General features: G+C 43.9%; 1 protein-coding gene across 1 annotated transcript in view; it reads left to right on the forward strand.

Annotated features, from left to right (window-relative positions):
- Positions 1-20,554, forward strand: part of GLDC (glycine decarboxylase) — a 103,557-nt gene extending 83,003 nt beyond the window's left edge. The window contains exons 20-25 of the mRNA XM_057722314.1: positions 1,264-1,405; positions 3,885-3,996; positions 13,579-13,674; positions 16,647-16,819; positions 19,027-19,107; positions 19,645-20,554. Of these exons, the coding sequence (XP_057578297.1) occupies positions 1,264-1,405; positions 3,885-3,996; positions 13,579-13,674; positions 16,647-16,819; positions 19,027-19,107; positions 19,645-19,788 (748 nt within the window). The 3' untranslated portion in view covers positions 19,789-20,554. The remainder of the gene's footprint in view (positions 1-1,263; positions 1,406-3,884; positions 3,997-13,578; positions 13,675-16,646; positions 16,820-19,026; positions 19,108-19,644) is intronic.
- Positions 20,555-22,059: the final 1,505 nt, after the last annotated feature.

Raw genomic sequence — 22,059 nt, forward strand, 5'->3', positions numbered from 1 at the left:
TTTGAAGACTGAGAATCAAAGATTGGCACTAAACTGTTTGTTCGTCTCGTTGAGGTCTTCAAGTGTCAGGATGCCTTTACACGTCGCGTGCCTGGAGGGGCTGGGTGAGGAGTAGTGCCAGGGGTGCTTTTAGGGTATGTGTGAGGAGAGGCATGCTCAGGTTTTATGAACCGCAGTGCGTGGCCACCCTCAGCGCCCAGTCACGCAGACACAGAACAGAGTTATTGACGGAATGACGAATAGGGAGATTTACTGGAGCATCATGGGTGAGAACTGGCCTATCAGCACCTAGAAGTGCCTCTCAGACTTTAATGTAGACTTCCAAGCAGCTTTTCTTTATTTCTTTGAAAAATCAGCTGATGCTTACATCTGAGGATCTAACGTATAACATGGTGACTACAGTTGGTAACACTGTTGTCTCATTGAAATTTGCTAAGAGAGTGAAACTTAAATGTGCTCCCTGCTCCCTGCCCCTCAAAAAAGTGACTTGGGTATAAGGTGTTGAACACTTTGCAGCCTGAATTCTTATTACATTTGAGATAAGTAAGAAGGAAACAAACCTTTTTACTAGAAATAATTGGATGAAGTCAGAATAAGAGTAAAGCAATATCTCGTAGCAGTTGATAACTTTTTACACCATGAAATCAGATCATCTCATGAAAATGATGCTGAGCAGCCATTTGCTGAGTGTCTTTATTTTCCCAAAATGTGCTGAAGGGGCCAGTCTTCAGGGTTGCTGGGAGCCTGGCCCCCTTGCTTTTTTCTGCTTTCCTTTTTAACTACTATTATTTATAGTAAATGGAGGCGTTCAATGCCTCAGCTGTGGGGGAGGCGGGTGACGGACGTTCCCATGCTGGCCTCTGATGTGTTACCCCGTGGGGCTTCTTCCCAGCAGCATCCTTCTATATCCCTTAGATGCCCGGAGAAAGAGCATGAGGCTGGGAGAGGGAGGGTGCGTGGGGCTGGGATGTCCCCACATCCTTGTGAGCCCGGGGCTCTGCATGCAATTCCGTTTTTGCCAAATCTGCTGCCATGGTTTCTGGGTGAGCTGCTGGGATGCGGGTGGCTGGTGAGCCATGCCTCCAGCAGAGGAGGAAGGAAGGAGCACTTCCTGAACATCTGCCCCTTCGCAGGTGCCGGGTCCCTTCCATGTCAGAGTTCCTCTGCTAGGAATAGAGCTTTCTGAGAGGGCCCAGCATCTGCCTCTGTGGTTAGACTGGATCTTTTTAACATCTTCTAAATTTGTATTAAAAATTAATACAGGAAGAAGCATCTTGTCCCTTTTCTACCGAGTCATCCCATCATTTCGGTAACGCCAAACGAAGATGCCCGGCCTTTGGGTACTGTCAGCGCGGCCCCGTGGGGCTCTAGTTCCATCTTGCCCATTTCATGGGCATATATTAAGGTGAGGCCTGTGAATGTCTGTTAGGTGGGTTGGGGGGAGGAAGGTGGTGTGTGACCTCTGGGTGGGGAACTGAGACTGCAGACTTCCTTCTTGACTTAAAAGTGAAGAAATCCATGATCTGAGACGTGGTTCAGTGAAAATTGCTGACGCCTTGAGTGGAAGAAACCCTCATAAAGAGATCAGCTAAAATTCATTTTATCTCTTCTTCATCAGGCTGTTTTTCTTTGGGTTCTCATAGTGGGTTTAACACCAGAGAAACTGACACGCCAGATATATTTTTCCAGACAGAGTTAAGTACCATGAGTCATATGGATGTTCTGGCCACGTCATCTGGTTTCCTGTAGGATTTGTACGGCCTCTCACAAGTGAAAAACAGTGCACATACTAATTATTACACTTGGTTGAGATCCTGGGATAAATTTTAGGAATATATTTCATTTCACTTTATATTTCTTGGGAGCCTGGAGGATAAGATGGAAATAGCAGAAATTCGCTTATGTGATGGTTTCCCAAAGCTCTTTGCCCTTTTAGGGCCCGTGGAACTATACTCTTGGGGGTAATTAGACTTTGTCAGAGAACAGGCTTCCTTCCTTTGTGTTTTTCCAAAAAACACTGGGGCCGGAGTTTATTTTATACAGCTCTTGTTCAAACTGTCCTGCCCACCTCCTGGGCTGACGGGACTGCGCCTTGGAGAGGAGCACTTCTTCAGCGGCTAATTAGACCAGCCGTCCCCAACCGCTGCCCTCCTTAGAGGGAGGGAGGATTCTGGGGAAATAAACCCCACACTCGGCTATGCACATCATGCCGGATGACTCTCTGGGCTGGTTGTTATTCGTGAGCAGCGTGGCATTTATGATTTTTAATGAAAACTTTCTGGGGAGCTGGAACAACAGTTCTGTACCCCAGAGACTAAAACCTGCTTTTTCAAATGATACTTGAGTTGTTTTGCAAATAGTAACAACAAAAACAATCATAATAAAGGTCTGCTTCTTTGCAAACAGAATCTAATTTCCAGCTTCCATTTGGTCTCTGGGTCTCTGTAAACCTGAGCTATTTGTTATGGAATGTTATTTGGGTTGGAGATGATTTCCCACGTATAGAAAATATATGCCCCAAGGCTGGTTTGGCCATATGCCAGGAACACCAGACAGAGCCTCAGTTTAAAAATGAAATAAATACAGTAGGGTTTAAGCCACCCCTCCAACCTTGGGCCATTTCTTTATCTCAGGCTGTTGTCACTTAACACCTGAACTCCAGAATTATCTTCTTCTCTCTCGCTGCCGCAGTCCCTCTTGGACACTCCCTACAGGACTGCTAGATTCCCACTAGGGCTCTCCATCTTCTCCTGGCTTCCCTTTGCCTCTACCGCTGGATCTCCCAGCCTGCACAAAAATCCTTAGGGGATTCTTCCAAAATGCACTTGCCTAGGCCCCATCCCACAGAGAATCAAATTCAGCATATGCAGGATAGGGCTTGGGCCATCAAGCTGCTCAGAGACTCTGATGAGAAGGCTGAGAGGCAGTGGCTGGCTGAACCAAGTCCAAGTCCCTCCCAGTAAGGGTTTGAGGCTTGTGAGAGAGGTAGTCACAGCCTGCCCGGCTCTACAGCAACTCCCAGGCTGCAGCCACGTGCCTTCCATTCCACACTTTTGTTTTTGCCATTCTTCTCACTTGGAGTGTCTTCCCCTTCCTCTTTGTCTCTCCAAATTCTACCCCTTTTCAAGTTTCTACTCAAGTTCTAGCTCTTACTCTAGGAACCCTTCTTTGACCACCCTGGCAAAACGTGTCCTCTCCTTACTTTGGACTTTGGTGTCCCTGCTCTTTTACTTGGTGCTTTCTCATTTGCTTTACATTAGTTACGTATTATATATATTAAGCCTCCATCATATGAGGTGTTCTGGAAAGAAAAGAGGCAATAAAAATTGGTGCAGTCTTAGTTTTAAGCTCTTTGCTGATAATGGCATTCACCCCATCTAATCACGGGGACTTATGAACCACCAGAAAAGAATTAAGATTGAACCTGGCAGTTGTTAAACATAAAGGCCTCAACTATGGACAATTGGAAGACGAACCATATAAAATAATTTCAGTGTGAATTTTGGCCAAGATCCCATGAGATTCCCGGCAGTTATCAAGGCGTCTAAATTTACAATGAACAACCAAACAAAAACTCCCCCAAATGCATGTAACCTAAAAACGATTCTTTTTCCTCGGTAGACAGCACAACAGTCAGCAGTCAGTTTTGCCCTCTTCTAAGCTTTGTAACTACAGTAAGAAACATAAAAAGTCTGTTCAAAGGAGGAAACCAAAATTTATTTCAGGCTCAGAGAGGACTGACGGATATCCTTGCTGGATATTTCACTCACCTGCCATCAAGAGCGTGATGGTGGGCTGACTTCCTTTGTGAGTGGGTATCTCCGGCTAGTGTCCATTGGGTTTTCTTGTTCCATGGTTGACGGCTCTTTTTCCCTCTGTTGCAGATGATGGGAGGCAAAGGCCTTAAACAGGCCACAGAAATTGCTATATTAAATGCCAACTACATGGCCAAGCGATTAGAAAAACACTACAGAGTCCTTTTCCGGGGTGCAAGAGGCAAGTATGAATTTTAGTCTATATTCACCTTGTTTTTTCCCTTGGCTAAACCAAGTTTGACCTAGTGGATGTGGCTTTCAGAAGTGGGTGGGAAACTTCTGTTTCTTAGTATATACCAGAAAAAAGCCTAGAGTTACTGGAAAGCACTTCAATTTAGTAAACAGGATATCACTATCTGCGAGACTCTGCCATGCACTTAGTCTCTGGGGTGCAGGTCCACAAGGAGCCCACACCACTGGGAGACGTAATACATAAATACCAAGTGCTCGTTACCTCCCCCAGTGCCACGGGAATGAGTGGAGTAACTCAGGCTGGGCAGAGGCAGGGCGGAACAGCTGGGAGAGCCTCCTGGGAGGAGCCATTTGAGATAAGCCTGTAAAGGAAGAGTAGCAGAACCCCGTTAAACAGAGATACAGGAGCAAGTCGGAGGGAAAGGAGTTGTCTGGGTGGCGAGAGTGTTGGGTGGGTTGAAGGAGGGGCTAAGAGGAGAGGGCGCGGGTGAGGATGAGGCTGGAGAGGTAGTATGGGGCTTTGACGGTCTTGGAAGGCTCTGGACTCTACCGTTGGGCCGGAAAGGTTTTTGAGCAGGGGAGCGACAGGATTAAGACGATGTTCATATCATTAAGACAGTGAGCGCCGATGAACATGCTGTTAGAAGCAGACTCAGAGGACTTAGTTACTAGTGAGTTGAGAGTGAAGAATTTTTTTTTTTATTTTTTTTATTTTTTTATTTTTTTTGGGGTACACCAGGTTCAATCATCTGTTTTTATACACATATCCCCGTATTCCCTCCCTTCCTTGACGCCCCCCCCTCGAGTCCCCCCCACCCTCCCCGTCCCAGTCCTCTAAGGCATCTTCCATCCTCGAGTTGGACTCCCTTTGTTATACAACAACTTCCCACTGACTATTTTACAGTTGGTAGTATATATATGTCTGTGCTACTCTCTTGCTTCTTCTCAGTTTCCCCTTCACCCCCCGCCCCCTCCCATACCTCGAGTTCTCCAGTCCATTCTCTGTATCTGCGTCCTTGTTCTTGTCACTGAGTTCATCAGTACCATTTTTAGATTCCGTATATGTGAGTTAGCATACAATATTTGTCCTTCTCTTTCTGACTTACTGAGAGTGAAGAAATTTTAGGTAAGCCTCTGTGGCTCCTAATAGAGGGAGCAAGAGATGGAGGAATGGGGCGGGGGGTGGGGGGGTGCGGCTGGAGCAGGTGGCTTTGCAGAGCTGTGGCTCCGGGCACAGAAGCTGAGAGCAGACTCTCGGAAATGGTGAGACCCAAGGAAACAGTATTGAGAAACCGGAGCAAAACCCCTCAAGCAGTTGGCAACATGGAGTGGGTGCAGGAAAAGCGGCACCTGTGCTGAGGTAGCTTTCCATTCCCCCTCCCACCCCCCAGCATTTGTCCTTCCTGCCTCTGCTCTGGTCCCACCTCCTCCCTGAGGCTGCCCTGTCCTTTCTCAGTGGCGAGAACTACTCCTCTCGGCTCCCTCCAGCCGGTGGGTTCTCCCACTCGTATGTCGTCTGGCTCTCTCCTGCAGACCTTGCGCTCCCGTGGGGGCGGGCGGGAGCGTGGGCAGGAGGCTGTGGCTGCCTCCGTCCCTGGCATCGTGCGAGCACAACACGCACCGTCAGCACACGTGGGTGGTCTTGCGCGGCAGGCTTGGAGGGACAGGCTGAAGAGCGGGCGGTTGGTCGCATGGGTCTTAAAAAAGGACCGTTGCCTTTCACAATTAGGAAGCATTCGGTCACCTTCCGAAGCAGTTACGGCCCAACAGTGAGGCAGATGCCGGATGGAAACGGGCTGAGAAGGGAACTGAGGTTGGGAGAAGGGAGAAGCTTTCATGGTTTAGGGGGTTTGGTGATGAAGCAGGGCAGGAGCTGCTTCAATAGGATGCAGCTTTGTTTTTCAATAAGAGAACGAGATGATTTTAAGCTGCTGGGGAAAAGGCTGTGACGAGGGGACAGTGAAGCTACAATAGAGGGAATAATAGGAGGGGAATCAAGTCAGTCTGGAGGTGATGGGAGGGTGGTGCTAAGAGTCAGGTGGACACGCGGTGCATGGGCTGTGGGCACGGAACCCAAGACCAGGGCCCGACGGCTCTTGAGCTCGGGGCGGAGGGAGCAGAGCGCAGTTAGTAACCAGCGCGCAGACCCGGGGCCACAGGAACGAGGCCCCGCTTTGGCTCTTGGGGTCTCCGGCCCAGGCACGTGTGCATCTCCACCTATGATCTTTCATTGAACGGCTGATCTTGCTTTGTAAATATGTATCCAAAAGGCTGCTTCTGGAGTTTGAAAATAGAAAAGAACTAAATAATGGAGAGCTCTGGTTAGCAATGCTCCCTAGAGAGCAGGAAAGAAGGCTGTGGGCAAGATGTCTCTAAGCAACACAATGAAATGCTTCTGAAGTAGGTTCTAAAGAAGCTACAAGAGCTACTAATTAATTCAGATATAGCTCCTTTGCTGTGAGATACATCCTGCTTATGTGTTGGCCTTCAGGATTAGCGTCAGTATTGGTTTTGTCTGATTATATAAGTGCTCAACATGGAACATTTGGACAATAAAAAATTTTGAGGAAGAAAATGTCAATGATCCATGGTGCCGTCAAGCAGATATAACCACTGAATATTTTGCTGTGTTCCTTCCCACCTTATTTTTAGACAATTGAGATCATATTATAAACACAGTTTGTCTTTTTTTTTTTTCTTTAATTTATTGGCTGTGTTGGGTCTTCGTTGTTGTGCACAGGCTTTGTCTAGTGGCGGTGAGCAGGGGCTACTCTTCATTGCGGTGCGCAGACTTCTCATTGCAGTGGCTTCTCTTGTTGCAGAGCACGGGCTCTAGGTGTGCAGGCTTCAGTAGTTGCGGCATGTGGGCTCAGTAGTTGTGGCTCACGGGCTTAGTTACTCCACAGCATGTGGGATCATCCTGGACCAGGGCTTTAACCCGTGTCCCCTGTATTGGCAGGTGGATTCTGTTTTAAGAACTTTTATTGAGATATAATTGATACACAATAAACTGCATGTATTTAAAGTATACAATTTAATAATTTTTTCTTATTAGTAATATAATATGGCAATCCCAATCTCCCAATCCATCCCATCCCAACTGCCCCCGCCCCCCCCCCCCCCGCCTTTATCCCGCTTGGTGTCCATATGTTTGTTCTCTACATCTGTGTCTTATTTGGCAGGTGGATTCTTAACCACTGTGCTACCAGGGAAGCCCCTGTGTCCTGTTTTTTTTTTTTTAAGAACTTTTATTGAGATGCAGTTAACATACAATAAACTGCATATATTTAGAGCGTACAATTTGGTATCCCAACCTCCCAATTCATTCCCCCCCAGTCCTCCCCACTTTCCCCACTTGGTATCCATATGTTTGTTCTCTACAACTGTTTCTCTATTTCCGCCTTGCAAACCGGTTGATTTGTACCATTTTTCTATAGTCCGCATATATGTGTTAATATACGATATTTGTTTTTCTCTTTCTGACTCACTTCACTCTGTATGACAGTCTCCAGGTCCATCCATGTCTCTACAAATGTCCCAGTTTCATTGCTTTTCACAGCTGAGTAATATTCCATTGTATATATATATACCATATCTTTTTTATCCATTCATCTGTTGATGGACATTTAGGTTGCTTCCATGTCCTGGCTATTGTAAATAGTGCTGCAATGAACACTGAAGTGCATGTGTCTTTTTGAATTATGGTGTTCTCTGGGTATATGCCCAGCAGTGGGATTGCTGGGTCATATGGTAATTCTGTTTTTAGTTTTTCAAGGAACCTCCATGCTGTTCTCCATAGTGGCTGTATCAGTTTACATTCCCACCAACAGTGCCAGAGCGTTCCTTTTTCTCCACACCCTCTCCAGCATTTACTGTTTGTAGATTTTCTGATGATGCCCATTCTAACCAGTGTGAGGTGATACCTCATGGTCGTTTTGGTTTGCATTTCTCTAATAATCACTGATGTTGAGCAGCTTTTCATGTGCCTCTTGGCCATCTGTATGTCTTCTTTGGAGAAATGCCTGTTTAGGTCTTCTGCCCATTTTTTGACTGCGTTGTTTGTTTTTTTGATATTGAGCTGGATGAACTGTTTATATATTTTGGAGATTAATTCTTTGTCTGTTGATTCATTTGCAAATATTTTCTCCCATTCTGAGGGTTGTCTTTTCGTCTTGCTTATAGTTTCCTTTGCTGTGCAGAACCTTTGAAGTTTCATTAGCTCCCACTTATTTATTTTTGTTTTTATTTCCATTACTCTAGGGGGTGGATCAAAAATTATGTCAAGGAGTGTTCTTCCTATGTTTTCCTCTAGGAGTTTTATAGTGTCTGGCCTTACATTTAGGTCTTTAATCCATTTGGAGTTTATTTTTGTGTATGGTGTTAGGGAGTGTTCTAATATCATTCTTTTACATGTAGCTGTCCAGTTTTCCCAGCACCACTTATTGAAGAGGCTGCCTTTTCTCCATTGTATATCCTTGCCTCCTTTGTCATAGGTTAGTTGACCATAGTTTATCTCTGGGCTTTCTATCCTGTTCCATTGATCTATATTTCTGTTTTTGTGCCAGTACCACACTGTCTTGATCACTGTAGCCTTGTAGTATAGCCTGAAGTCAGGAAGCCTGATTCCACCAACTCCGTCTTTCCTTCTCAAGATGGCTTTGGCTATTCAGGGTCTTTTGCGTTTCCATACAAATCATAAAATTTCTTGTTCTAGTTCTGTGAAAAATGCCATTGGTAATTTGATCGGAATTGCATTGAATCTGTAAACTGCTTTGGGTAGTATAGTCATTTTCACAATGTTGTTTCTTCCAATCCAAGAACATGGTATGTCCCTCCATCTGTTTGTGTCATCTTTGATTTCTTTCATTAGTGTCTTACAGTTTTCTGACTACAGGTCTTTTACCTCCTTGGTTAGGTTTATTCCTAGGTATTTGATTCTTTTTGTTGCAATGGGGAATGGGATTGTTTCCTTAATTTCTCTTTCTGATCTTTCATTGTTAGTATATACAAATGCAAGGGATTTCTGTGTGTTAATTTTGTATCCTGCAACTTTACCAAATTCATTGATTAGCTCAAGTAGTTTTCTGGTGGCATCTTTAGGATTTTCTATGTATAGTATCATGTCATCTGTGAACAGTGACAGTTTTACTTCTTCTTTTCCAATTTGGATTCCTTTTATTTCTTTTTCTTCTCTGATTGCTGTGGCAAGGACTTCCAAAACTATGTTGAATAGTCATGGCGAGAGTGGACATCCTTGTCCTGTGTCCTGTTTTTTAACTTTATTTTATACTGTGATCATTTCCCTTGTCATTAAAGGTGCTTTGAAAGTGGCTACATTGATTCTATTGTATGTACCATGATTTAAGTGATTCTAGGGGGTTCTCCCCCCCACCCCCCCACCACGTTATTTGCATTTGTAACAATGGTGCAATGAATATCTTCTACTTAGATTTTTTTTTTTAAATTTCCATAGCTTAGAGTTGTAGAAGAGAAGTTAACTCAGAGGATATGAATAGATTTAAGCTCTTGAAATGACCTTGTTCTCCCCGCCCCCCCCCCCCCCACCCTGAGACTTCATACTGGTTGATTTCACACTAACAGCACACGAGTGGCTATCACACCAGGGCCCAGTGAGCACCAACTGCCAGGCTGGTAGAGCAACACACACCAAACCCAAAATGTCTGTGCCAATTTGATGGGTGAAAATAATCTTTTTGCTTTAATTTACAAGGTTTAGGGTTTTTTCCCCCCTTCTAATTGTTAAATTATTTAATACTTCCTTAGGATTAAGTTTCTTTGACAACTTCATCGAGGTAGGATTCACATACCATACACATCGCCTACTGAACTGCAGTGGTCTTTAGTGTGTTCATAGAGCTGTGTGATGCAAGCCTGAGTTCTTGAGAGCAAGAACGAATGTGGTGTGGATGGCATAGGGGTGAATGTGGTGTGGACCGCATGGGGGGAATGAGCAAGTATTGCTCAGGTGCCTGTCACGTGCTTGGCATCAAGTGGCTGCTTTGGGCAGGTTGTCCCAGGAGATTTGCAACACAGAAAGATGGATGAAATTTCCATTTGTTTTGATATTTTGTCCCAGAATTAAATAATGAATCATATTTCTCATCCCAAGCAGAAATAGATTGGTGATTACAGACTTTATTACCCAATCCCAAAGTTCATGAAACCAAAAGTTGTCTCATGTTTGGTCTGGTAAACACATTCATTATGCAATTGGAGGCTTAGTATTTTAGGGCCTAAAATAGAATGATCACCCTACCTCACGAGGGCCCAAAATAGAATGGTTCTTAATAAACACATTGTATTCCAAAATGTCTAATGGAAATATTAGAAGACCGTTACTCTTCTTAATCATACTTACCAGCTCTAAATAAGACTTTGGAATTATGGATGACTGTGGGGCAATAATTTTAATGAACTCCAGGCTTCCTGTTATGAACCCATTTCTTTGAGAGATTTGAAAATACCAGCTGAAGTTGTTGAGGCTTAGGCTTTTTTGAAGCAGGAAAGTGATCGGCCAGAATTGGGATGGTGGAGCAGCAGTAGTATTTATTCTGCTAGGATAAGGAAAGGAATTACCTTGGGTAAGGTGAAGCATTTTTAAAGGAGGAATTGAAAAAATTCTCCGTGTCTGCTCTTGTGGGAGGTTAGGCCCACTATTTGATCTAAATGGAGTTCCTGTCAATGGAGTTAGTATCCATCTACATTTTGTTAGTATCCCAACGTTTTATTTATGTTTTAATTTTGTAAATGCTTATCCCTTTTTGACCTTAGATAAACTCTGCCTGGAATTCCTGTCCCTGAAGAGGTTTCCTAGTGGTCTTTATGGGCAGGCAGACATGAGCCTCAGAGGCTGGGCTCTCACATCCCCGGCTGGGACGTGACCTCCTATGGTTAGGGGCCCCACCTACCTGAGCTCATTCCCAGGGAACCAGTCAGAAGTCTTGATGCTGTTTGTCGTGGTCCCTGGGTTGCAAGTAAAAAGCTTGACCGAGTGTTGATTGCCCACCCAAGCTTTCTAATTAGCTAGCAAGTTCCATTTATTTCTAGGCACTCGCTCTGAGTACACAGGATAAGTAAGTCCTGGTCTCTGCTGTCAAGGAGGGTTTTGGGAAGTCTTATCTTTCTGTAGCACTTTCCCATGCCATCTTCAGCCTCATAAGATAATTAACACATGAGGGGTTGGGAGAGGGGGTGTTGCAAGCTTGGAGCCATGCCACTTTTATTTTGCTTTTCCATCGTCCCCCCACCCCACTTCTTTCCTTGCTCCTTTGACTTGCTATCTTTTCGACTCTCAGCTATAGTTCTGGTTAGGCCCAGAGGAAACACATAGTCACTGAAAATTGAAACTTGCACTGATCAGTTTATACAATTTCTACTTCAGATTGCTCTGACTCACCATATGCCATAGATTTGTATATCTTTTCTCCTTAAAAACTGCAAACAAAGATGAACATCTTGGGATTTGGCCTCCAACAACCACCAAGTTTAAATTTCACCCTTTTTCAGGCTCAAGTAGAAAGAGAGAGAGAGAGAGAGAGACACTGAAATCCCACTACAGTTTCCATGTGAACATATTAAAATATGGATTTAGAAAATAACATCTGAACCTCATTTCAAAAATGGAGCTCTTCCCAAACCACTTGGCTGTGGCAGAGGCCTCTGCAGATGAAGTCCTGCTTTAGCAGCACTGGGCTGGGCTTGGCCTGATGGGACTGTTTAGCTATTACTGAACCTCTGGTTGAAAGACTGTGCTATCTGCCCGCAGCAAGAGAGACTCCTCCCCACCGTGTGTCTGTCTCCTCCTCCTCCCCCGCCAGCTGAGTGTTCTTCAGAGCAGTGAGTGCCATTGGCCTTTTTCTTGGATTCATTGTCATGGTGCTGGGATGGCTGCCAGAGCCTCAGAAAAGAAAGGTTGAAGCTTGAGGTTGGGCTCCCCAAATGGGGTAGTGTAGTAGGGCATTTAGGGTTCCCGAAATTAATAGGTGGTGAGGATTTAAATAATCTCATGAATTTTCCCCCTGAACATTCCAGCTGGTCATGACTTTTAGGCATTTTTTTTTTGGTCTAAGTTTATCTACCTCTGAATACACCTTTCTACTTCTGAACCACACTCCTTACAATTGAATCCTCATCATTGTCAGAAAGCATGTTTAAAAATATGCAGTGACAGGGGCTTTCCTGGTGGTGCAGTGGTTAAGAATCTGCCTGCCAATGCAGGGGATATGGGTTCGAGCCCTGGTCCAGGAAGATCCTGGTCCAGGGAGCAGCTAAGCCTGTGAGCCACAACTATTGAGCCCATCTGCCACACCTACTGAAGCCCGCACACCTAGAGCCTGTGCTCCACAACAAGAGAAGCCACAACAAAGAGTAGCCCCAGCTCACCTCAACTAGAGAAAAGCCTGCATGTAGCAATGAAGACCCAATGCAGCCAATAAATTTAAAAATAAATAAATTTAAAAAATATTAAAAAAATAAATATGCAATGACAGTATATTCAAAGTCTCAGATTCTCATACTTTTATTTTCAAACAAAGCCAGTCTCTTCATATGTATTCATCACCCAAGAAGCAGAGCAATTCAGACTATATCTTCAGGGGCTGTTAATGACTGGAGCTTTTATTCTCAGGCTTGAGGAGTTATGTCTGCTCCAAGAATCTGTAAGTAGATTCATTGTTTGCTGACAGTCAGGATAGAGCCTTAAGAAAGAGTACATTATTTTCTCCTGAGTAGATACTTTCTTCGAAGGAAATTCATCAGTTGTGTGGGCCATGGAATTTGGGAAGCTCCCAGGAATGTTGTTTTATTTGAGAAAATGCTGACTTACTCAGTGGTTTATTCTAGATGTTGGATGGGTGGTCAGCACCTCGTGCTGGGGAGATGGTGGCCTGAGGCTAGAGGAGCAGTCGGTTTACAAATTAGAACAAAGTGAACTGACCCCCACAAGACTTCGGCCTTAGCTCCTTGCCACTTGCAGTGTGCTGTTTGACAGCCCTTATTTCTAATTCTTAGTCTGAAACCTGAAACCAAAACCTCAAAAGCCCCTTTGAAGAATCACATAAAATTCTCTGTCGTATGGATATTTGTTTAGTATATATTTACACACAGACAGAAGAAACCATTATTTGATGTTGGGAGCAAAGTTGTTGAAAAGGGTGTCAATGTATCTTTAACTCTAGAAATATTTTGTATAAAAGGATCAGGCCCATGAGGACATGTTTAACCGTTGCAAGTAGATTTTTAGGTCCTTTGAGTAGAAATGGTCTCATCTCCAGGGACCTCAGCAAGTCTTCCAGCCCCTGTTCTACCTCCCACCAGCCTCCTGGCTCATGGGTGTGTTGAGCACTGAGGGTTAGGTGTATTGGCCCAACATAGTAACAATTTTTATGTGTAATAAAAGCAGATGAAGTCTTTGTTGTTAACTGTAAACTTACCAAGTGCCCATGGTTTCTTGGTCCTGAACCATATGCTTTGAAAAAGCTAGTTTATTTGCTCATTTGCTTGGATAAATAAGCTGATGTTAATCTGGAGCTGAAATAGTTTTCCTCAACAGGTTATGTGGCTCATGAATTTATTTTGGATACAAGACCCTTCAAAAAGTCTGCAAATATTGAGGCCGTGGATGTGGCCAAGAGGCTTCAGGATTACGGTGAGTGGTCTCCCAGGAGTGACCCCTTGTAGGGGAACCTGGGTTTTTGACAGTCATGTAGCTGCCCACGCTGGCTATGGACCACAGACCAAATGTGCAGGTAACATAGTAAACTGACCTACAGGCTAAATGGGGAGCCAGGGGCTGTGGATAGAGAAAAAACTTTCCCTATGACCCCATTGGTACTGTCCTTCGAAAGATATTAAATCATGCATCTTGAATCCATCGGTAGCTAGGTAAAGAAGACTTTATGGTTAACAAAGTTAACAATCCCAAAGAAAATGATTGCTGCTCTCTGCCCATGTTTCTGGTAAATTCTTCCACCTGTCCCACTCCTGGTAAACAGAGAGGGCCACAAAGAGGTAAGTTGATGTGATGGTGAAGGAAGTGGAACAGGCAACGTGTAGGAGTGTTAGAAAGGCGAATGGCGTTTGAGTTTTATATCCACCCCGGTTGTGGCATAGCTGTCTCAGCTGCTTCTCGAGGTGAAGGAATAGGTGCACCGTGTTTTCACAGAGATGATGCAATTTTCTTTGAAGTCTTTTATCTGTGTATTGTTAGTGGATGTTCACTCAGCACAGCCCTTATTAAAATACATTTTCTTAGTGACATTATTAATAACATCAAAGACCCTTCAGTTCTCAGGAAGGCTAAGTTAGGGAGAACATTGCCTTTTGATGGATGTGGAGTCCTCTCTGAATTTTAAAATGATCTGAATGACTTCTTTTAATAAGGAATGTGAAAACTTTAATAATTTAAGTTTTACTACCGTATCATAACGGGAGTCCATGTGCGTAACTCATTTCTCCTGTGAACGAATGATCTTATTACACAGAGTTACACTGATAATAAATGGGAAAACCAGAGACAGTTTTCATTGATGAAATTAGCAGTTACCTCAGAATCTCCTCTCGGCTGCTCCTGTGACCTGACTTAACCTCCTGGCCAATGGCTGATTCAGGTTAAGGCTTCACTTCTGGGATGTGTGGTCTGTATCCCAAATCTGACTGCAGCAGCATTTGCAGGGAGGGAGGTGGGGGGTGGAGGTAGGAGGGAGGTGGTATCTGAAGTTACTGCCCCATATTTTCAAGTTCTGTTCTGTCTACAACCTTGATATTTTGGTGTTTGATAGAGTGATGGCTACACTTGCCCTAAGCCCAGACTTGTCCAGGTGTCTGGCACATAGGAGGCACTGCGTGGATGGCTAAGTAAAACAAGCAAAACAAAACCCCCCAAAAAACAACAGTGAAAATGACAACACAGATTCTGGGTCTTAATCGCTTACTGAATCAGAATTCCTGGGGGGAGGCCCAGTGATCGGTATTTATAGGCACTCTATGGATGAGTCTTATCAGGGTGGTGCGCGGCATGCTGCCACGGAGTGGAGGTTTCCACACTTAGCCTTTAAAAACTCATATCAGAATCAGGCTCATACCTTGGATTTCCTGAATCAGGGTCAAAATCTAGGAATCTGTTTCCATGACAACTCAGATGGTTCCAGATATGGGAACCACTACAGTAGAAAATATTGGGCTGAGTTTGCTCACACATGGAATTGAGGTCGGACTTAATGGGTGATGAGATCAGCTTGTTTAAAAAAGAAATCCTTTTTTGATTTGGGTAACCCAGTTGTATGCATTTGTCAAAATTCATTAAATGGTACATTTAAAACTTGTGCATTACAAAATAAGTAAACTATTCCAAAAATATGGGGACCGATATTGAATTCAGATATTGAATTCTAGTTAATAATATACATGCTGAAGTGTTTAAGGGGGAAGTGTACCGATGACTGCAACATGCTTGGAAATGCATCAGAACTAGGACAGATGCTTTAGATATGTGATAGGAATAGATGACTCGATAGGTGATAAAGCAAACAGAGCATCACTGTAGAATCTAGGTAGAAGGTGTATGGGCGTTCACTACAGTCCTTTCAACTTATCAGTATATTTGAAAAATTTTATAGTAAAATGTTGAGAAGACAACCCCTTAAAGAATGCAGGCATGATTCTAAAGCAACCCATGCAATGATACAGCCCAGAATCTGGGAACCATTGCCCTCCAGGGCAAACTTAGTTGATAGGAATATCAACCTGGGAGCTGTTCTTCATCTTTTAAAGTTTCACAGGGAAAAGTGTAAGAATTGGGAAAAAGTTCTTTTTGGCTTTTGTCTAGGAAATCTCTCTCTTGACCCCATGTCTTTTCGATTCATCTTAACATGTGACAACTTTTGGAAACATAAAAATACCTTCAGCTTGTATTCAGTGTAAAGGCAAAGACTTTCTACATCCTGACCAAGCCTCAGTTTCCTCCTCTGTAAAATAGGGACAGTAACACTCACTCCAGGCTCCTTAATTGTTACCTCATCATTTAACTTTTGGTAGGCTATAATATTTTTATTTATCTTAATTACAAGTAACACATAAACATTATAAAAAGATTCTAAAACACAAAGTGAAATAAAAATCCTAGTCTCATTTTCTGGCAATAACACTGTTAAAATTTTAGTATTTATTCTTCAAAGCAGCTTCCCTCATAAAATATACATACATATGTAAAGTGTATATACATACGTATATACACATACACACACACATGTAAATGTGTATATGTGTAAATGCTTTGTCATTTTAAAAATGAAAATGAGACAACATCATTAGGTAGCTTGCCTTTTTCACTTAAATTGGATAAACATTCAAAAATATCAGCAAATATAAATACTTTGAGTGGTTGCATATCTGTTGTATGGATACCCAGTAAAATTTGCCCAACTGATCCTCTGTTATTGGATGTTAGGTTACTTCCTAAGCTTTTCTTCCATAAACAGTGCTGAAATGAATCCCTAGATGTGTACAGTAGCAAATTTATCGTATGTTTTCCTTGGGATAAATTGCAAGATGGGGAGGGTCTCTTCTTCCAAATTGGGGAGGTCAAAGTTAGTGACACAAGTTCCCCTGTCTCCTTTGCAGGATTCCATGCCCCTACCATGTCCTGGCCAGTGGCAGGCACTCTCATGATTGAGCCCACGGAGTCGGAAGACAAGGCAGAGCTGGACAGGTTCTGCGATGCCATGATCAGCATTCGGCAGGAAATTGCCGACATCGAGGAGGGCCGCATTGACCCCAGGGTCAACCCACTGAAGGTGCGTAAGCACTGGTACTTAATCGGAGATGATATTCTTGCCTAGAGTAAGACCATTCTTCTGAGAAGATGATACGTTCATTACCTGGAAGTTTAAATCTTCTTGAATTAACACAGCAGTGGTTACTCAAGTATAGTGTGGTTCTTTCTTTCTTTTTTTTTTTTTTAAAGATTTTTTTTGACGTGGACCATTTTTAAAGTCTTCACTGAATTTGTTACAATATTGCTTCTGTTTTGTGTTTTGGCCTGAGGCATGGGGGATCTTAGCTCCCCGACTAGGGATTGAACCCATACCCCCTGCATTGGAAGGGGAAGTCTTAACCACTGGACCATCAGGGAAGTCCCCAGTGTGGTTATTTCTGATATGTTTTAATTTTATGTATTAGTTTGGTGGTTGTGGGAGCTGTTCACCCCACAAGGACCCAGCTGGCTGCCAAAGGAGGGAGCAGAGGCTGAAGGACTCTCTACAGTTGGAGAAGTCTTATGTCTTATCATTCTGTGTCTCTGTTTGATGCACTTTTCTGAGATCATTTACCTTATAAACTCTGGACAAGGATATTCTTTTTTTTTTTTTTTATAAATTTATTTATTTATTTATTGGCTGTGTTGGGTCTTCGTTGCTGCACGTGGACTTTCTCTAGTTGTGGCTATTCTTGTGGTGTGCGGGCTTCTCGCCGTGACTTCTCTTGTTGCAGAGCATGGGCTCTAGGCTCATGGCCTTCAGTAGTTGCAGCACACAGTCTCAATAGTTGTGGCTCACGGGCTCTAAAGCGCAGGCTCAATAGTTGTGGCACACAGGCTTAGTTGCTCCACAGCATGTGGGATCTTCCTGGGGCAGGGATTGAACCCGTGTCCCCTGCATTGGCAGGTGGATTCTTAACCAGTGAGCCACCTAGGAAGCCCCAAGATATTCTTTTATTGGAGTAGCTACCTCTGAGAACAACCAGATTTGGTACTTGGCCTGAATGTTTTACCATATTTATGGCCTACATTGGAAAAAAAATTGTTAGGCATTACTTCACCTCTTCCAAAATATGTTCCTTTTGTATCTGGTCAGAGTCCTAAGTTCTGCACTAGGTCCAGACATGATTAAGTGGAGGGATCATGAACTGAGAACTCGAAGGCTGTGGTTGTGTTGTTGTGGCTCAAAGCCAGAGAACAAGTCTGAGATGCTCAGGGAGCTCAGACAAATTCCAGAGCTGCCCAGCTGAAGGTGGAGCGCTGGGGCCAATGGCTGGCGGGAGAAGGCGGCATTGTGCTTAGTGTGAGTTTGACAGGGTAGTGGAGGAATGTAATATGATTTGCTCTCCTTATTTCTCTTTTCACTGGATTCTTTCAGGATTTAGGCAGTTTTTTTTAAAAATAGCAATAGACATCTAAGAACACAATACTGAGATACAAAAGCAAGTGGAGGATGATACTCACAGGATGATATAAGGTTTAAAAGTGTACCAAACTAGGCTGCATGCAGTTTATTAACATATGCAGTAATAGTATAAAAACATGATGAGAATGGTGATGGCCAAATTTAAGGCAGTGGTTATCACCAGGGAGGAGGGCCAGTGATAAGATGGAGAAGGGATATGCCCGCAGCTTCAGCTGTATCTGTAATGTTTCCTATTTTAAAAGGTTAAGAAATATGACAAAATGTTGATTTACGTTGGGTGATAGATGTGCTTATTTTACTGTTATAACTTTCTGATATTTGAAATATTTCACAATAAAAATTTTCCTACCAAAACTTCCTTCCCCCCAAATTGACACAAAACAACCACACTCTGTCCATGGGCTTCCATCAGAAGCTCACTGGTTATAGAATGGACTTGAGGACACGGGGTAGGGTGTGAAGGGGAGGCTGGGACAAAGTGAGAGAGTAGCATTGACATATATATACTACCAAAGGTAAAATAGCTAGTGGGAAGCTACTGCATAACACAGGGAAATCAACTCGTTGATGGGTGACAACTTAGAGGGCTGGGATAGGGAAGGTGGGAAGGAGTCACGGGAGGGAGGGGATATGGGGATATATGTATAAATACAGCTGATTCACTGTGGTGTACAGCAAAAACTGGCACACCAGTGTAAAGCAATTATATTCTAATAAAGAGCTTAAAAAAAAAAAAAGGAAGCTCACTGGTTGACGTGACGTGTGGCAGGAGAAGGCAGTGTTCTGCTCTGACCCCTCGCCTGTCCGTGTCTCTGTCTCAGATGTCTCCACACTCCTTGACCTGCGTCACATCCTCCCACTGGGATCGGCCGTATTCCAGAGAGGTGGCAGCATTCCCACTCGTAAGTTCTCCTCTGAAGCCGGGTGTGCCAGCTGGTCCAGGTTCATGTGCGTGTGAGGGGCCACCACCTGCTCTGAGGGGCTCCCACTCTTGCCATCTCCTCACCACAGAGACCATGTGTAGGACACCTTCCCAGGGCAACGCAGCGCACGGGCATTGGCTCTCAGAGCTCTGGGGTCAGAGGCAGAATGCCAGCCACAGGCCTCGGAATCCTCAGAGTGCACAGTGCAGAAAGGCCAAGTGAGGGTCGCTGCCCGGTGGATCCGTTTCCCACCATCAGCCAACAGGGAGACGGCCCCAAATGCGAGCTTTCTGGCCTCGGATTCTTACGTGAAGGTGCTCTGCAGTCTGGCAGAGTAGGGACAGGGGGATTTGGAGGGACAGTAATGAAGGAGGTTGGATGTTAGCTTCTTATACTTTTCTAGTACTTGTTGGGCTAAAGGTATCTCAGGCTGTGGGAATGTCATTGCAGTCTCCTCTCCCCTCAGGGAGAAGCCTCTCAGAATACCCCAGATTTCCGTCTTTTGTCCCCTTGCAGCCCTTCGTGAAACCGGAGAACAAATTCTGGCCAACCATCGCCCGGATTGATGACATCTACGGAGACCAGCACCTGGTTTGTACCTGCCCACCCATGGATGTTTATGGGTCCCCGTTTTCTGAACAGAAGAGGGCCTCTTCTTAGTCTTCTCCTCCTAAGTTCAAGTGACTGATTTAACGTGCTTTGGAGCATCTGATAAAGGAATATTTCACTTTCCACCACAGACTCAAGTAGGGGTTTTATATACTGTGTATATTTTTGTAATCTCTCTCAAGGTAAATGTAAATACAGTTAGCATAGTGAGTGGACGCTTGGAAGATTGATTTGCTCTTGTGCCTCTGCTTTCACATGTAGCAGTTGATGTTCAAGTTGCCTTGATTGGGACCACTTAGTTTTTTGCATAGAAAATGAGGGGTGTACTAGTAACTTTAACTGGTGTAGCAAGTCTGCAGTATAGAGGCTATACTAGAGAGCCGATAGACATATTTTTATTCCAAATAAGTCCTTGTGGACTGTGTCATCTGTGGGAAATCCCAGGGCAAATGTTTACATTTTGTATACACTGAAGAAATCTTTTTCCTCCTACTAATTTGCCTAATCTGTAATAGCATTTCTGTGTGTTTTCCTTTTTCCATGTGTGTAGTTTTTTTAAATCTGCAATTAAAAATATCCTAATAAAAGCATTTCAGTTTGAAGAATGTCTTCCTGGTCCGCTTTCCAATGTTAACTGCTATGTACCCTAGGTTCAGAGGAGTCTGAAGGGTAATGAGAATACCCAACCCAGTAGAACTGTTACATTATTAGCTGTGTCTTTGGCTAAAGAAACAGTTTGTATGTCTCAGTTAGCAGTGAATGCCACTTTAGCCCTTTCTGTTAGAATTGTGTTCCACTGCATATAACTGAAAACCAACACAGCAGTTTAATCAAATAGCAGTTCATTTTTTCTCATTTAATAGTAAGCCCAGAGGTAATAAGCCAAGGGGTAGTCATCAGTCTTCCTGTTCTGCCTCCTTTGCGTATAGTCTTCGTCCTCATCGTCACGATGGCCATTGCACACCCAGGCATCACATACCCAGTCTAGGCAGGAGAAAGGAGGAAAAACAAAAGGCAGACTCCATCCAAGTTGGCTGCTTTTGAAATGCTTTTCCAGCGATTCCACCCAGTAACTTCTGCTTGCTTGAAACTGGCCAGGCTTGCTTCAAATTGCCAAACACGCCTAGCTGCAAGGGAGTATGAGGAGGTCTTTTACCTGGGCATGTTACTGCCCCAAAGAAAATCACAAGTTTGTTAATTGAAGGAAAGGACAAGAATGGGTTTCAGGTAGGCGACTAGCATGCCTGCCACAAATAACTTTCCCCTAGAAATAGCAAGTGCTTCAGATGTTCTTCCCCGATAGTTACTGAGCATGTGCTGTAACCCCAACCCTGAGTACCTGGTTCCTTGTTTGTTACTCAAACAACTATTATTCAGGCTGTTATGATAGTGATCTGGACAAAAGGTCTGAGTGCTCTACGGAATGCTCTGCAAGTGGTCTACTTATTCTCACACTTAAAAAGTTTGTAGAACTGTTCATTTTAGCCTAACTAAGCACTAGAGAAGTGATGGGCTCCATGGTTCCTTTTTTACATAATAATTAAATGATTAATATCCGTTGAATACTTCTCAGGTGTCAGGTGCTATTCTAAATGTTTATTATTTCATTGGAGGCTCACAACATTCCACTTTTACACACCAGGGGGAGGGTATGGAGAGATGCCCAAGGTCACGCAGCTGATGAGAAGGAACAGACAGAATTTGAACCCAGGCTGAACAGCTCCAGTGTCTGCTGGTGTAAACTGGGTACCACACTGCCAGTCGCTGCATACCAGCTCACTTCCTGAGCTGGAAACAGGCTCTCAGCACAGGCTGACCATCAGGCCATGCAGCAGCCGCTTCTGAGGAAGGACAAGCATGTGTAAACACACCATCAGACTCAACAGCAATTCTTTTCTTCTTTCTTATCAGACTGTAAAGTGTTGGTGGTCGAGTACCCAAGTTTTTCCCCACAGCTGGTCATCATTGCTTGTCCTTGGATATGTTAGGGGCAAAAGCAGGTGATTAAGAAAAGCTGAAGTGAACTGTCCGTCTTCACTATAAGATGCTCATGTGTTCACCTGAGGCGTGTGCCTCTTTCCCTGCTCTCGGCCTTTGTCCGTGTGGCATCCTCCACCTGGAAAGCACCTCCCCGCCACCTTTGCTTTGCTGGCTCCTGTTTGTCCTTCACATTTCAGCATCTCTTCAGAAGGTCATCCACTCATCTCTGTGAAATGGGCTCTGTTATTTTCTAGCTTGGCACTCACTTTGTTGTCCTACACTCTTTGCACAGGTAGTAATTATTCTATTTACTTGGTGTTTATCTGCCTCACTAGACTCAGT

This window comes from Hippopotamus amphibius, chromosome 2 (assembly GCF_030028045.1).
Source record: "Hippopotamus amphibius kiboko isolate mHipAmp2 chromosome 2, mHipAmp2.hap2, whole genome shotgun sequence".
NCBI classification, from domain to species: domain Eukaryota; kingdom Metazoa; phylum Chordata; class Mammalia; order Artiodactyla; family Hippopotamidae; genus Hippopotamus; species Hippopotamus amphibius.